Source organism: Cnephaeus nilssonii (genome assembly GCF_951640355.1).
Source record: "Cnephaeus nilssonii genome assembly, chromosome: 13".
Lineage (NCBI taxonomy): Eukaryota > Metazoa > Chordata > Mammalia > Chiroptera > Vespertilionidae > Cnephaeus > Cnephaeus nilssonii.
The window spans coordinates 70,388,028-70,403,190 of record NC_137084.1 but is presented as its reverse complement, the minus strand read 5'-3'; the positions used below and the strand labels follow the sequence as shown (position 1 = coordinate 70,403,190).

General features: G+C 45.4%; 1 protein-coding gene across 1 annotated transcript in view; it reads left to right on the top strand.

Moving 5' to 3' along the window:
- The first annotated feature begins 733 nt into the window (after window positions 1–733).
- The window catches only part of DDX10 (DEAD-box helicase 10), a 250,891-nt gene continuing 236,461 nt past the window's right edge, over window positions 734–15,163 (top strand). The window contains exon 1 of the mRNA XM_079787350.1: window positions 734–1,004. Within this exon, the coding sequence (XP_079643476.1) occupies window positions 819–1,004 (186 nt within the window). The 5' untranslated portion in view covers window positions 734–818. The remainder of the gene's footprint in view (window positions 1,005–15,163) is intronic.

The window sequence follows — 15,163 nt, the reverse complement described above, 5'->3', positions numbered from 1 at the left end:
ATGTGGTTGGGGTAGTCACTTGGAGTTGGAAAGGGAATTTGAGAGCCCAAACACTCCATGTGAACTTTGAACCTAACCTCCCAGTTTTCCTGTCCCACCTGTGCACACTTCTAGGTAAATGTGCCAGAAAACCACTCATTGAAAGTCAGTTCACTTAAATAGGCAACAATGTTTCTTTTAACTCTTAGTTATCATTTTGTCTTCATAAATGGAATGTTAATGCAAATTCAGTATGCCTCTGCTACAGTTACCTGCTGCTGCAGAGTCTGAGGCCAGAAAAAGGGCAAACCTTTTATTCGTAGGGAGGCTCCCTACGGTGGATAGAAATCAGAAGTTATGAACAAGCTGTTTGATTTTGGGGCAAATCCTTTGGGTCCCTGGGCCGAAATATGCAAAACAAGTTTTATAATTATCATTTACAGATTGTGGATGTGTAAACCCAGCGCACGCGTGAACAGCCTTAGGTGTTTACTAGTTCTGTCGTAACCATAGTAACAACAACCTCTGCGGAAGCGCTCATTTAAAGAGTCGACGCGCTCGGATAGGGACTGAACCCCGCCCTCTTCCTCAGATCGCTCCGCCTCCGTATTCCCGGGACTGCTTCGCCCCGCCCTGCGGTTCCCAACTCACCAATCACCGTCCAGCTTTTCCTTGCCGGCAACGGCGCGTGCCCCGGGTAAACTCGGGGGCGGGCTTCCGGTTTCGCGCATGCGCCGTTGCCTAACTTTTCCCACGCTGGTTCCGCGTCCTCTCGCCTGGCCTGGGGAGTCTCGTGTGCGGTGGTCTGGGCTGTCACTGCCGCTGCCGCCGCCGCCGCGATGGGCAAAACTACCGACTTTCGGGGTCCGGGAGCCCGGCCCGATCCGGTGCGGAGCTTCAATCGCTGGAAGAAGAAACACAGCCATAAGCAGAGTCAAAAGAAGCAGTTGAGGAAGCAGCTGAAGAAGCCCGAGTGGCAGGTCGAGCGCGAGGTTATCAGCCGCCTCATGCTGAACTACGGGAAGGTGAGGCCGGCGCCGGGGAGGGGGCGCGGGCCCGCGGCCGAGGCGCGCGGGGTGGGCCGGCGGCCGGCTGCGTGTCGCCGCGGCGCTGGGCTGCGGAGGGGATGGTGCGGACCGGTCCCTGGGGACCGGACCCGGGGAGTCAGCCGGTGGTCCGTTGGGCCGGGGAAGGGAGTGGGTGAGAGGTGACACCGGGGGCCCTGTGGAGGCCCTACGGGGGGTCTCCTGGGCGCCACAGCCTGGGCCGCCCGGGAGGCCTGGCCGCTCTCCTGCTCACCACTCTGTTCGTGGTCAAGATGTAAATGCAGTGGTACTTAAAGGGTGGGGAGGTTAACGCTGTAACAGTTCCAGGAATATACAGAATAATGCTAACGACAATAACGGTAATAATGACAGCAACGTTTTAAGCCACTAACCATGTGTTTCACATTTTTTGGCTTGATCTCAGATATGGATTTTATCCCCATTTTAGAGATGAAAGCATTGAGGCTCCGAGAGGATAAGAAACTTGTCCCAAGCCTACTAGTAGTAGGTGGTGTGGAAAGGGAACCTAAACCCATGTCTTTTTTTATTCCAAGCTTTTGCTTTTAACCACCATGCCCGACTTGCATGCATCAACATCATCCATCTTCCTCCCTGTGCCTGTCTCATTCTCTCTACCTGCTTTATGTCCCCCTTCAAGAACTGGGAAGAAAAACTAGACTCCGGGTCTGTTTCTAGTGTCTACCATCCCACATGGTAGCTGATATTCCTAGGTGAGTTTCCCAGTAGATATCACTTTGACCTCTTGACCTCTTCCCCCATCAGGCTCCTTGGTGCTGTCAGTACCCCTCTTTTCCTTCCCCCTAATTCCCATGTCTGTGACCTTCAACCACCTCACTCAGCCTCTCAGTGATTGCTCCCTTCTAGTGCAGTGTAATCAGGAATTTAACATGTGGGATATTTCTGGAATTAAAGTTACCGTGTGTTGTGCTGCTATAGCTTTTCTTTAAACCCTTAAATCAACAGTAAGGTTAGAGAGAGCCTAGAGTGTGTTTTGGCTTTTGAGTTGAGATGATGGTGATCTAATAATCCTAGCTTTTGTTCATCAGATGACTGAGTGACTTTGGGCAAGTTACTCTGTTGGCTTCCCTATCCTATCTAATAAAAGAGTAATATGCAGATTGACCATCACTGCAACACACAATATAGCTGCCCCCATGTGGTCAAAGATCCTGCCCCCATGTGGACACAAGATGGCCACCACAAGATGGCCAGCAGGAGAGGGCAGTTGGGAGGCACCAGGCCTGCAAGGGAGGGCAGTTGAGAAGGACCAGTCCTGCAAGGGAGGGCAGTTGGAGGTGATCAACCCTGCAGGAGAGGGCAGTTAGGGGTGACCAGGCTGGCAGAGGAGGGAAGTTGGGGGCAAACAGGCTGGCGGAGGAGCAGTTAGGCATCAATCAGGCTGGCAGCGGAGTGGTTAGGGGGTGATCAGGCTGGCAGGCAGAAGTGGTTAGGGGCAATCAGGAAGGCAGACAGGTGATCATTTGGGAGCCAGCAGTCCTGGATTGTGAGATGGATGTCCGGGATCGGGCCTAAACGGGCAGTCGGACATCCCTCGAGGGGTTCCAGATTGGAGAGGGTGCAGGCTGGGCTGAGGGACACGCCCCCCTCTGTGCACGAATTTCGTGCATCTGGCCTCTAGTTTTTTATAAAAGGCATAGAAATGTTTACCTTACAAGTTGTGGAGAGTTAGTAAGAATGCATACAAAGCATTCTGCACAATGCTTGGTACATAAATATTGCATATATTAGCTGTTATATTACTACTGCTGCTATATACATAGCATCTCACGAAGCCATTGTAAATTACTACTGGATTGTAAATTTTGACTCTTCATCGAAGACTAGAATTGTTCTGGGGTTTAGCCTCAGCCCTTGTTTCTTCCCACTCTGTTCTTTTCCCTGGTGTAATCTCACGGTTTGTTCTTGTGGACCAGTGACTGCTGCTTCTTGTATTCTACCCAGAGCTCTTCTGAGTTCATATCTTTTTTATTCTGACTGTGCTGGATGTCTTTACCTGTGTCTTAGGATACCCTGACTGCCACAAAGCAAAAACTGAGCTCATTATCTTTTTCTTCTAAATTCTCAGTCTTGTGTATTAATTTCCTATTGCCATTGTAACAATTTATCACAACCTCAGGGGCTTAAAACATGTTATGCAAAGTGCTGAAGTCCCAGAAAACCTTAGCAGTTGGTTCTTAGATTCCCAGAGAAGTAACCCGGAGGACTGGCTGTGAAAGACGTGGGTTTATTAGGACTTACATGCTCACCGGTGTTGGCTGACTGGTGAAGTTTACTGCCACACCAGCTTCCACCAGTGAAGTTGAACTAAGTTGGATGGCCTGCACGGGGCGACCGGCTGGCGTTATTGTTTCACCACCATGCAGACTTTCCCAACACAAGGTTTTATAGAGTTCAGAAAACTTAGAAAACAGGACATACAGGGAGAAGGGTACGTGTGTGAGATCAAAACACTAGCTGTTTTCTTGACTAAGGAGCTGGCCAGGCTCCCAAGGTCTCACAGTCCGCATACTGATGGCCTTCACTGTATTTCCCTAAGGGAGGGGGAGTTGGAGTATGGGAAGGGGCCCATATTCTCATTTATCATACATAACAGAAAATTATTCTCTCACTATTCTGAAAGCCAGAAATCTGAAATTATGGGCACACACTCTGGAGGCTCTAGGGCAGGAGTGGGGAACCTTTTTTCTGCCAAGGGCCATTTGGATATTTATAACATTCGCAGACCATACAAGATTGTCAACTTAAAAATTAGCCTGCTGTATTTGGTCAAACATTTAATTAACTCACTCCTAATGCCTTGTCAGGGCCAGACTAAATGACGTTCCCCCACCCTGCTCTAGAGGAAAATGGATTTCTTCTTCTAGCTTCTGCTAGCTATTTGTGTTCCTTGGCTTGTGGCTGCATCACTCCAATATCTGCCTACTTGGACACATTGCCTTCTGCTGTTCAGTATCAAATCTACTTGTGCTCTTTTTTAATAAGGACACTTCTGGGGCCGACAGATAATCAAGGATAATCTTCACATCTCAAGATTATTAATCACATGTGCCAAGTCACTTTTACCATATAAGATGACATTCACAGTTCCAGGGGTTAGGCTGTGGGCATATTTGGGGATCATTATTTAGCCTGCCACATCTTAGCCTACCTTCTAAGCAGATTGCTGAGCTAGAAACCTAGAGATTTCCCTGTTACAACTCTTATATCCCCTCAGTCACATTGGTGATCTTAAATTTCTCAAACGTATCTCCATTCCCACTGCTGTGCCTTAGTTCAGGCCCCATCATTTCTTGCCTGGTTACTACTGTAGCTATCTAATCTAATAATAGCCAAATATGCAAATTGACCGCACCTTCGCTACGCCCAAGCCACACCCACCAGCCAAGCCACGCCCACCAACCAATCCGGACGAATATGCAAATTATCCCAACAAAGATGGCGGCTAATTTGCATATCGTGACAGCATAGAAAGAAGCCAAGAGCTGCAGAAGGGAGCAAAGCTGCAGAGAAGCAAGCAAGCCGGGGGGGGGGGGGGGGGAGGAGAAGGGAGGAGCCGAGGCGGGGCCGGGGGAGAAGGAAGTTGAGCAGGCGGGGCCGGGGGAGAAGGGGCGGGGCCAGGGGAGAAGGGAGGAGCGGAGGCGGGGCCAGGGGAGAAGGAAGGAGAGCGGGCTGGCAGAGAAGTTAGAAAAGCAGGGGGGCTGGCGGAGATCGCGGGGTGGGGGACAAGGGAGGAGAGCAGGCAGGGTGGGGTAGAGTGCAGCAGGAAACCCTATTGCAGGATTTTTCCTGCAACGGGAACGCTAGTTGCTTATAATAGAGGCCAGCAAACTTTCTGTAAAGGACCAAGTAGTGAATGGTTTCAGCTTTGCAGGTCAGAAGGGTGGATCTACTCAGCTCTGACATTGTAACACAAAAGCTTCCATGGAAATATTTAAACAAATGGGTGTGCACTAGTTGTGTTCCAGGAGAACTTTAATTATTAAAACAGGTGACTGATGGGATTTGGCCTTTATGCCTTCTCCCCCTCTAATCTATCCTCCATATTGCTGCTAGAATGATGTTTTTCCAAGATGAAAATCCAGTCACTTAACTCCTGAACAAAACTTTTCCTTGCTTCACAATTACTTTCAGGAAAATGGTTAAACAAATTAACTTATCAACATGCTCTAGTCCAGTGGAAGAATAAGTTATTTGTGGTCAAGCAGACCTGGTTTAAATCTCAGTTTGGGTATTGACTAGCCACATTTCTTAATGTTCCTGAGCTCAGTTTCTTCATTCAGCGAGATTATTAACCACCATTTGTAAGGCTCAAATGAGGTAATGTATGTAAAGCAAGCAGTCTGTGATAGGTATACATGAAAGAACAACTTGCAGTTTTGTGAATTGTTCGTGCTCTTTGATTTTTCTCGTCCTGGTACTTGATGTCCCCACTACAGTGAGAAATCCCCTTCCTCCACATTAGGGACACCTACTTGTCCTCTCAGATTTAAATTTCTCTTCCTGCCCTCCCCCCAGGTGGAGTTAGGGCTGCTGTGCTTCTGTAGCATTTTGTATACACCTTTATTATAGTATTTATCACCAGGTTGTGATGATTGGCTTCTTTAACTTCTTTGTTAACTCCCCCACTTGACCAGTGGTTGGCAAACTGTGGCTCACGAGCCACATGCGGCTCTTTGGCCCCTTGAGTGTGGCTCTTCCACAAAATACCATGTGCGGGCGCACATGTACAGTGCGATTGAAACTTCGTGGCCCATGTGCAGAAGTCTGTTTTCGGCTCTCAAAAGAAATTTCAATCGTTGTACTGTTGATATTTGACTCTGTTTGCCGACCATTGCACTAGACCATAAACCTCTGAAGGTCAGAGACCATTGATTTAATCATTACGTTTGCTTTGCTCTCCCCAGAGACTGGTCATAGAGTGCTTGTCCTTGAGTAGGTGCTCAGCTGGTGTTTAGATATTGTTTGGTGCACAATGACCTTTTCCAGATGGGTTTATTCTAGTTGATAACATTGGTGCATTCTTTTTGGCTTCTTATTTTAAACTAGAGGCCTGGTGCACGGATTCATGCATCGGTGGGGTCCCTCAGCCTGGCCTGCACCCTCTCGCAATCCGGGACCCCTCGGGGGATGTCAGATAGCTGATTTTGGCCCGATCCCTGCAGGCCCAATCCAGACAGGAGGGAGCCCAATCCTGTGCTTTGAGTGTCTGTTCCCTGGTGGTCAGTGTGCATCATCGTGACTGGTCGATTGGTCGTTCGGTCACTTGGTCGCTTAGGCTTTTATATATATAGATTACTCATATATACTAAGCATTTACATGTGTTGACTTGCCATATCTTCAAATAACAAATAACCCTATGAGATTGTTCCCATTATGCAGGTGAGGAAACTTGAAGGCACAATAAGGTTTAATAATTTGTGCAAGGTTTAATAATTTAAACAAGTGAAAAAGTAAAAGTTCTAACTCAGGTAGCCTAAGTCTGATGCCAGAGCTCCAACCCACTACACTTACTGCGTTGCAGTGCACAGATGTTTAAATCTTTTCATTAAATTGAAAGAGCAGTTTTCCCCCTTATTATTCTGTTTTAGTTTTTTAAATCTTAGAAGTATTTTTTTAAGACCTTGTCAATAGAAAATTGAAGAGTGAAATCAATTGCCAGGGCTACAAATCCCAGAGTGCATCAAAGCAGATTTGTTATTCTGGAGGTAACTAAGGGGCAGACCCTCAGCCTATGACTGCTCAGATGGTAGCATTTATGCAAAAAACTTGTTACACTGCTGTAGTACACAGGTGGTACTTAATAGCCTGAGCAATTTGATTCAGAAACATTTTGAAACAATTTGACAGGTACTTGTTAAAGTAGGTCTAGGTAAAAATAGATGAAAAACAAAACAAAACAAAAAACCATGTCTGTGACCCTAGGGAGGTGGGTGGGATTGATACATTTTGACAAATGTAATAAATATGTACAATGCTGTGGTGTTAGAGGATCGTGTAATTAAGAGAAAAAAGGTTGTGTTATCTGGCCAGATGAATTGGAAGAATGTTTTTCTTCTGGGCACCCTTGCTCCTGGTGGTTGTAGCCTCAGGCCTGGCTTGAGGTTGGACCTCAGCCTTACTAGAGGCCTTTGTGTAGTATGCAAACTGTCCAGTGGTTGTAGCCATGAGTGGAACTAGTTCTTTTATTTTTTATTATTATTTTATTTATTTATTTTTAAAAAATCTTTATTGTTCAGATTATTACAGTTGTTCCTCTTTCCCCCCCCTATAGCTCCCCTCCACCTGGTTCCCACTCCACCCCATGCCCTTACGTGCCCCCCGCACCCCCCCCCCCCCCGTCCTCATCCATAGGTGTATGATTTTTGTCCAGTCTCTTCCCACACCCCCCACACCCCTTTCCCCTGGAGGATTGTCAGTCCACTCCCTTTCTATACCCCTGATTCTATTATATTCACCAGTTTATTCTGTTCATCAGATTTTTAATTCACTTGATTTTTAGATTCACTTGTTGATAGATATGTATTTGTTGTTCATAATTTTTATCTTTACCTTTTTCTTCTTTTTCCTCTTCTTAAAGAATACCTTTCAGCATTTCATATAATACTGGTTTGGTGTTGATGAACTCCTTTAGCTTTTTCTTATCTGTGAAACTCTTTATCTGACCTTCAATTCTGAATGATAGCTTTGCTGGGTAGAGTAATCTTGGCTGTAGGTTCTTGCTATTCATCACTTTGAATATTTCTTGCCACTCCCTTCTGGCCTGCATAGTTTCTGTTGAGAAATCAGCTGACAATCGTATGGGTGCTCCCTTGTAGGTAATTAACTGTTTTTCTCTTGCTACTGTTAAGATTCTCTCTTTGTATTTTGCTCTTGGCATTTTAATTATGATGTGTCTTGGTGTGGTCCTCTTTGGATTCCTTTTGTTTGGGGTTCTCTGCATTTTCTGGACTTGTAAGTCTATTTCTTTCACCAGGTGGGGGAAGTTTTCAGTCATTATTTCTTCACATAGGTTTTCAGTATATTGCTCTCTCTCTTCTTCTGGCACCCCATAATTCTGATGTTGGTACGCTTGAAGTTGTCCCAGAGGCTCCTTACACTATCTTCCTATTTTTGGATTCTTTTTCTTTTTGCTTTTCCGGTTGAGTGTTTTTTGCTTCTTTGTATTTCAGATCTTTGACTTGATTCTTGCGATCCTCTAGTCTGCTGTTGGGTCTTTGTATATTATTTTTAATTTCAGTCAGTGTATGCTTAATTTCTGGTTGGTCCTTTTTCATATCCTCGAGGGTCTCACTAAATTTATCGGCCTTTTCTAGAAAATTCTTAAAAAACCTTATAACTGTGCTTTTGAACTCTATATCAGTCGTTTGCTTTCCTCCATTTCTTTCATTTGTGACCTGTTTCTTTGTCTCCACATTTTGGCTGCTTCCCTGAGTTGATAGAGTGGCTTTGTGTGCTAGGTGTCCTATAGGGCCCAGTGGCTCAGCCTCCCCAGTTACCTGAGGTGGACACTCTTGGTGCATCCCTTTGTGGGCTGTGTGCACAGTCTTGTAGTAAAGCCTCGATTGTTGTTGGTATCACTGGGAGGAATTGACCTCCAGGTCAATTGGTTGTGAGGATCAGCTGTGTCTACGATGGGAGCACTTCTGTGCTGGAGACACCCTTATGAGACAAGACTTGCTTCAGTGGGGCTTTGGTGCTCATTGAGTCTGCCCCCTGAGTGTGTCCCTTATGGATCTGAGGAGTTGTAATCTGGATGGTCCTACTCTGACCCCTGGGTACACTGGCTCTTGGATCTCCAAGGAGGTGCTAATTTAGCCTCTGCCTGAGGCCACCCAGAAGGAGCTATGGAGAGATCTGCAGATTCCTCTTCTTTGTTTGGGTTTTGGAGGTGCCCAGATGAGGCCCAGCTGTGAAGCAATGCATGCTGCTGTGGGGCCTTGGGCCTTCTTTTGGATGTTCTGGGTCTTTCTGACTCAGCTGCAGTTTGTTAGGTAAGTTTAGTTTTCAAAGGACCAGGCCATTCATATGCAAAAGCCTCTGGGCACAGCTTGGATGGGGCGGAGTCTCAGGGCGGAGCTAACAGCAATGGCTTCCCGTCAGCCCTGCCCTAAGAGGCCCCTGGGTCTCAGTGTCCTGCGGTAATCACTGCAGGCACCTCTGAGAGAAAGCCGCCCTCAAGTTCCGCCCGCTGCCAGACAGTCCAGTTTCTGCCCATATGAGTCTGGGTCCCCAGAGTGTTGCCCGGAACTGGAGTTCAGAGCAGTCGGGAGCTTGTGTCTCCCTGCGAATTGAAAAAGCCAGCCGCGTACTCAGTTGCCAGCCCTCTCCGTGAGTTCCTCCGTACCTCTGGACTTTACTTCCGCACCTTCTCTGAGTCTCAGTGTGCTTTTCTCTTTCCTTCTAGTTGTGGAATTTCCACTCAGCCAGCCTTCCTGTGGTTCTGGATGATGTCTGTTTTGTCTTTAGTTGTAGTTTTGAAGTGGTTGTGCGTGGCAGCAAGTTCAGGTGTTTACCTATGCCACCAACTTGGTTTGGAACTAGTTCTTGAATGATGTCTTCTCCAGTAAAAAATATTGGCAAGGACATTGTAAGTGGAGGAAGCAACTGAAAAGTAATCTGCTTTACTTAAAGTCAACTGATTGTAAATGTTAATCACATCTATAAAATACCTCACAGCAACATGGAAACTAGTGTTTGACCAAACAGTTAGGTACTCTAACCTAGCCACATTAACTCAAAAAACTAACTATCACATCATGTGTAGCAATTTAGATTAAAATTTCACAGAACAGCCCTAATTGGTTTGGCTCAGTGGATAGAGTGTCGGCCTGCGGACTGAAGAGTTCCAGGTTCGATTTCAGTCAAAGGCATGTACCTTTGTTGCGAGCACATCCCCAGTAGGAGGTGTGCAGGAGGCAGCTGGTTGATGTTTCTATCTCTCTCCCTTCCTCTCTGTAAAAAAAATAAATAAAATATATTTAAAAAAAATTCACAGAACAGTTCATATTTCCTAAGCCAGTTTCACTGGAATTAACATGGTTTTTTGTTTGTTTGTTTGATTGTTCATTTTTGTTTTGTTTTGCTTTGCTTTGTTTTATTTTGTTTTATAGGAGCTAAAAGGAGTTTTAATGTAAAGTGCATTGATAAAAATATTGAAACAAATTTTCTGAAATATTTCAATGAAAAAAAAAACATTAGAAAATACAAAAAGATGGGAAAATACAGTGTACTTTGAGGGGGGGAAATACTCCTTGGAGTGTGGTTTGTGTTCCTGTATTGATGAGGGTGGAGAAGAGGGTTGGAGGTGGACTGTGAATGGTTTAGGAGGCTGTTGTTGGTAGAATAATGGCCTCTTAAATATGTCTAAATCCTAATCCCCAGAGTAAGTTACATGGCAAGGGCTAATTGATCTGGATTATCCAATCAATCACCTAAAGGTTCTTAAATGTAATGGACGAGGGAGGCGGAAGAGTCAGTGTCAGAGTGCTGTGAAGTGAGAAGACTTCCCGTTCATTGCTGGCTGGCTTTGAAGATGGAAAGGGGCCAGAAGCCAAGGGAAGTGAGCAGCCTCTAGAAGCTGGAGAAAGCAAGGAAATGGATTCTCTCCGAGAGCCACCAGAAAGAATGTAACCCTGCCAACACCTTGACTTTAGTTGAGTGAGACTCATTTTGGACTTATTTGTAAGTTAATAAATTTATGTTGGTTTAAGCCACTGTTTGTGGTAATTTGCTATAGCAACAATAGGAAATTTATAGAGGCCATGCTCAGAGACTGTATCTGGAAGCAGTTAGGAGTTGTTGTTTTTTTGGCGGGGTTGGGGGGCAGTTAGAGAACATATAAATGGTCTGGAGGCCAGGAGACAAGGTAGGAGACTATTGGGATAGTCTAGGTCTTGGGTCCTCTGAGAGGCAGGTGCCAAGATGGAATGAAGTAAGTTGGAGTTTTTTTTTTTTTTTAAATGTTGGTGAAGGTGAAGGAGAGGGAACAGAAATAGGGAGGGAAAAGAGAGAGGATGGAAGGAGGAACAGGTAGGAAGAGTCGTTGCCTGTAGCACAGTTCAAAGAAAGCTTCAGATGGTGCTAAAGTTGCCCATTCAAGGAATCTCCCTTCTTGATGGAATGAATGGGTCTTCAGTCCTACTGCTACGGTGTTCAGTTGTTGGGAGCAGGCCAGGGAAGCATGGCATTTTCTGTGGTGAATCTAGGGAGTGACTGCTTGACATTGTCAGCCAAATGCCCCCCCCCCCCCCCCCCCCCCCCGCCGTGGGAGATTTGGATGATGTATTTCTAACACCCACCACGTAAGGGGTGTGTCCTGCAGGGGTTGGGACTGAAGCTTTGAGAGATGTTGAGCAACTGTTTTCACTGTTGCTGAATGACTCAAACTCTCTGCACCTGGGATTGATTTAGACTTTATCATAATCAGCTGTGCTCTATAGGCAGTACTCTGCTTCCTAATCCGGGTTTCTTTTTCCTTAATCAGAATTTTGTGTGTATAATTTGAGGCAGATTGCTTTTCTTCTCTTGATTGCAATAGGTGGAGCAAACTAGGTTTGGGATGTAAAAACATTATTCTTTTTTTGTGAGAAAGAAGGGAATTGTAATAAATATATAAGCATACCATAGAGACATTGCGGATTCATCCTAATAAAGCAAGTTGTAATCTTGCTGCTGATAGAGTGTATTGCCTTTAATTTATTAAAAACACAACATTACCCTGGCCAGTGTGGTTCAGTAGATAGAATGTCGGCCTGTGGACTGACATTACCGGGTTTGATTACTGGTCAAGGGCATGTATCTAGGTTGCAGGTTCAATCCCTAGCCACGGGTTCCCAAGCCCGGGTTGGGGTTCGATCAGGAGGCAACCAGTGGATGTGTGTCTTTCACATCGATGTTTCTTTCTCTTTCTTTCCCTTTCTCTCTCTCTCCCACCCCCATCCCTTCCACTCACTCTGAAAATCAATGGAAAAAATATCCATGGGTGAGGATTAACAACAAAAACAAACACAACATCTGTGAAGTACAGTAAAGTGAAGAGCAATAAAACAAGTTGTGCCTGTAATAGGAGAATGGTTAAGTGATATCCACTCTATTCTTCACTCTGCCCCCTTCCACTTTTTCACCAACGTTCGTAGTCTATAACAGGTACCATCACTGAAACATATGCTCTTTGATTTTGGAAGAATACTACAGATTTTAGAATGAGTGTGAAGGTTGGAAAGACAGGGGTGATTTTTCTAGGAAAAGAAAGGGATGAAGGAAATGGGTAAGGGTGTTATTTTATTTGTAGGAACCATACCCATCTTCTGCTGTGGTTTTTAAGTACAATAAAACCTTGACATAACGGACTAATTCAGGGGAGGTTTTCTGAATGTATATGTTAAAAAATTAATAAATTAGTTAGTTTACCTGTTTGTACTTATGTACATGTTTGTGTAATTAAAATTAAATATGTATGAAAAGCTTAATTTTACAGAAAAATTTTCTATATGTGTTATAGTAATTTTAAATTTATACTGAATAGGTCTAGTAATTGGGTGCATTTGTTATCGGTGGAAGTTGTGTATCCCATTCCCCACTGAATGCTGGGGGGGGGGGGGGGGAGGAGTCCTTAAAATATCTCGAGAAAAACAATTTTCTGAGACTTGCACGGGAGGATTAGTGATTTTTATTTGGGTGAAATTATATCCCTGAGTTTCTAAAGTCCCATTTCCCTTAACCCAGTCCTAGAAGAAGTACAGCTGGGGATTCAGTAGAGCTAAAATCAAAGCTAGGGTCCAGAGTTTGTGTTCCATGTTGCAAGCCGGTCTAGTTCAGCAGTAGGCTAGCTACAGTCCATTAACCCACTGTAGGCAGAGGAGCCAAGAGAGCATCGCCCTGCAACAAGAGTCCCCAAAGAGCTGAGAGAGCAAACTCCTTTGTTCCGGGAATTAAGTTATCCCACATCTTCCCAGGCTTGCAGTGGCCATGGCCATTTTGGCCAATGACCTCTTTTCCAGGTGTGACTGACAGTAAGCACCTTCACTAATTCCCCTAACTTTACTGGGCATACCTCTATCTTTCTTCCTGCCCAGTCCCTCTGCCAGCAATCTTCAGGATATAGAGATTAGTGGCTGCTTCCTAGGGAGTGTTAAAACTGTAGCTCCCTGACAAAGCTGCCCAAATGACCTGCCTATAATATTTGGCCTTTCCTTTGCTCCTTTCCTGTTATTAATAACTAGGTTAATTACAGCGGTATCACATTTGCCAGTCACTGTGAGTGAACAAATGCACATGGCTGGTGTGTGGCTTAGCGCATGTCTGAACATTGGCCAGCCCACATTAAAACTGCCACAAAGCCCAGCTGGTGTGCCTTGGTGGTTGAGCATTGACCCATGAACCAGGAGGTCACGGGTTTTGGGCTTGATCCCTGGTAGGGGGCATGCAGGAGGCAGATGATCAGTAGATACTCATCGGTGATGCTTCTATCCCTCTCTCCTTCTCCCTTCCTCTCTCTGAAAAAAAAAATAAAAAATTAAACGAAAACACAAAAAACTGCTGCAGAAAGTCACATCACACAGCCATCAAACTAATTATCTCGCGTGATGAGGTGTGGTCACATGCTAATCATTAGCCAAACATTGCTTATGAGCAGTGACGTATGGATTTAAATATGTAGAATACTAGAAGCCCGTTGCACGAAGTTTCGTGCAATAGACTTTCCTTCACCTGGCTGCCAGCACCAGTTTTCCGCCAGCACGTTTTCCTCTGGCCACCCATGGATCGGAGCGCCTCCAGCCAGCTCGATTGGCCACCTGGCGCCATTTCCTCTTGCCACCCGCCGATCGGAGCGCCTCCCGATGGCTGGGGGCGGGACTCGGGGTGGCCAATGGCGCTGGCTGGAGGTGCTCCGATCGGCGGGTGGCCAGAGGAAAACTGGTGCTGGCGGAAAACTGATGCCGGCAGCCACACAATCTGCCACCCGAGTTCCGCCACCGTAGCCTTCTTCCGGCCCCATGGGTCCTCCTGCAGCGCCGGCCGTTTAGGCTGGTGAGTGTGTGTGTGTGTGTGTGTGGGGGGGGGGGGCGGGGGGCGGGGACTCGCGAATCCCCGCCTCCCCCCAGCCAATCGGCCACCCTGAGTCCCGCCCCCAGCGCCTCCAGCTGGCCCAATCGTGGGCGTAGCGGAGTGATGCAATTTGCATATTAACTTTTTATTATGTAGGATAGTTGTAGATATGTAATATTTATTTATGCCAGCAAAATTACTACAGTGTGTTTTCCAACATATGTCCTATTTGCTAAAATTTGTTAAAAATAAGTGAACTAATAGCAAAAAAATAACCTGTTAATTTAATTATAAGCAAATCTTGGTTAAAAGCATTTAAAAATTAACAGGGTGTTAATTTTCACATAGGACATACAGACCAGAAATTTTGTCCATTAAATCCAAAGTCCATTAAATCGAGGTCTGCAACATTGAGGGTTTATTATATTTCTTGGAATGTAATTGAGAATCTTCTAGAATAGGGTCAGCAAACCTTGTCTGTAAAGGGCCAGATAGTCAATACAGACATACCTTGTTTTATTGCATCTCACTTTATTGTTCTTCACAGATGTTTCATTTTTATTTTTATTTTTGCTAATCTTTCCATTGATTTTTAGAAAGAGTGGAAAGGGGTGATTGGTTGTCTTCAGCATGTGCCCCGACCAGGGATTGAGTCTGCAACCGAGGTCCATGCTCTTGACCAGAATTGAATCTGGAACCTTTCAGTCTGAGGGCTCTATCCACTGAGCCAAACCGGCTAGGGAGTTGTTGCATTTTTACAACTTGAAGGCAAGATCCTCCACCAGCAAAAAGGTTACTTTGCTTTGTTGAGTACCCGCTTTATTTTAGTGTTCTGGAACCGAACCCATAGTATCTTTGAGGCTTTGTGGGCCATACCCTGTCTGTCACAACTACATAGACAATATGTAAATGAATGGTTGTAGCTGTGCTCCAGTAAAACTGTATTTACAAAAATAGGCACCAAATTGGATTGAGCCATACTTCTGTTCTAGAGCATTAGCAGGATAACAATGTCCTTCAGTTTTTTGGTGACTTCTTTCTAAGACTG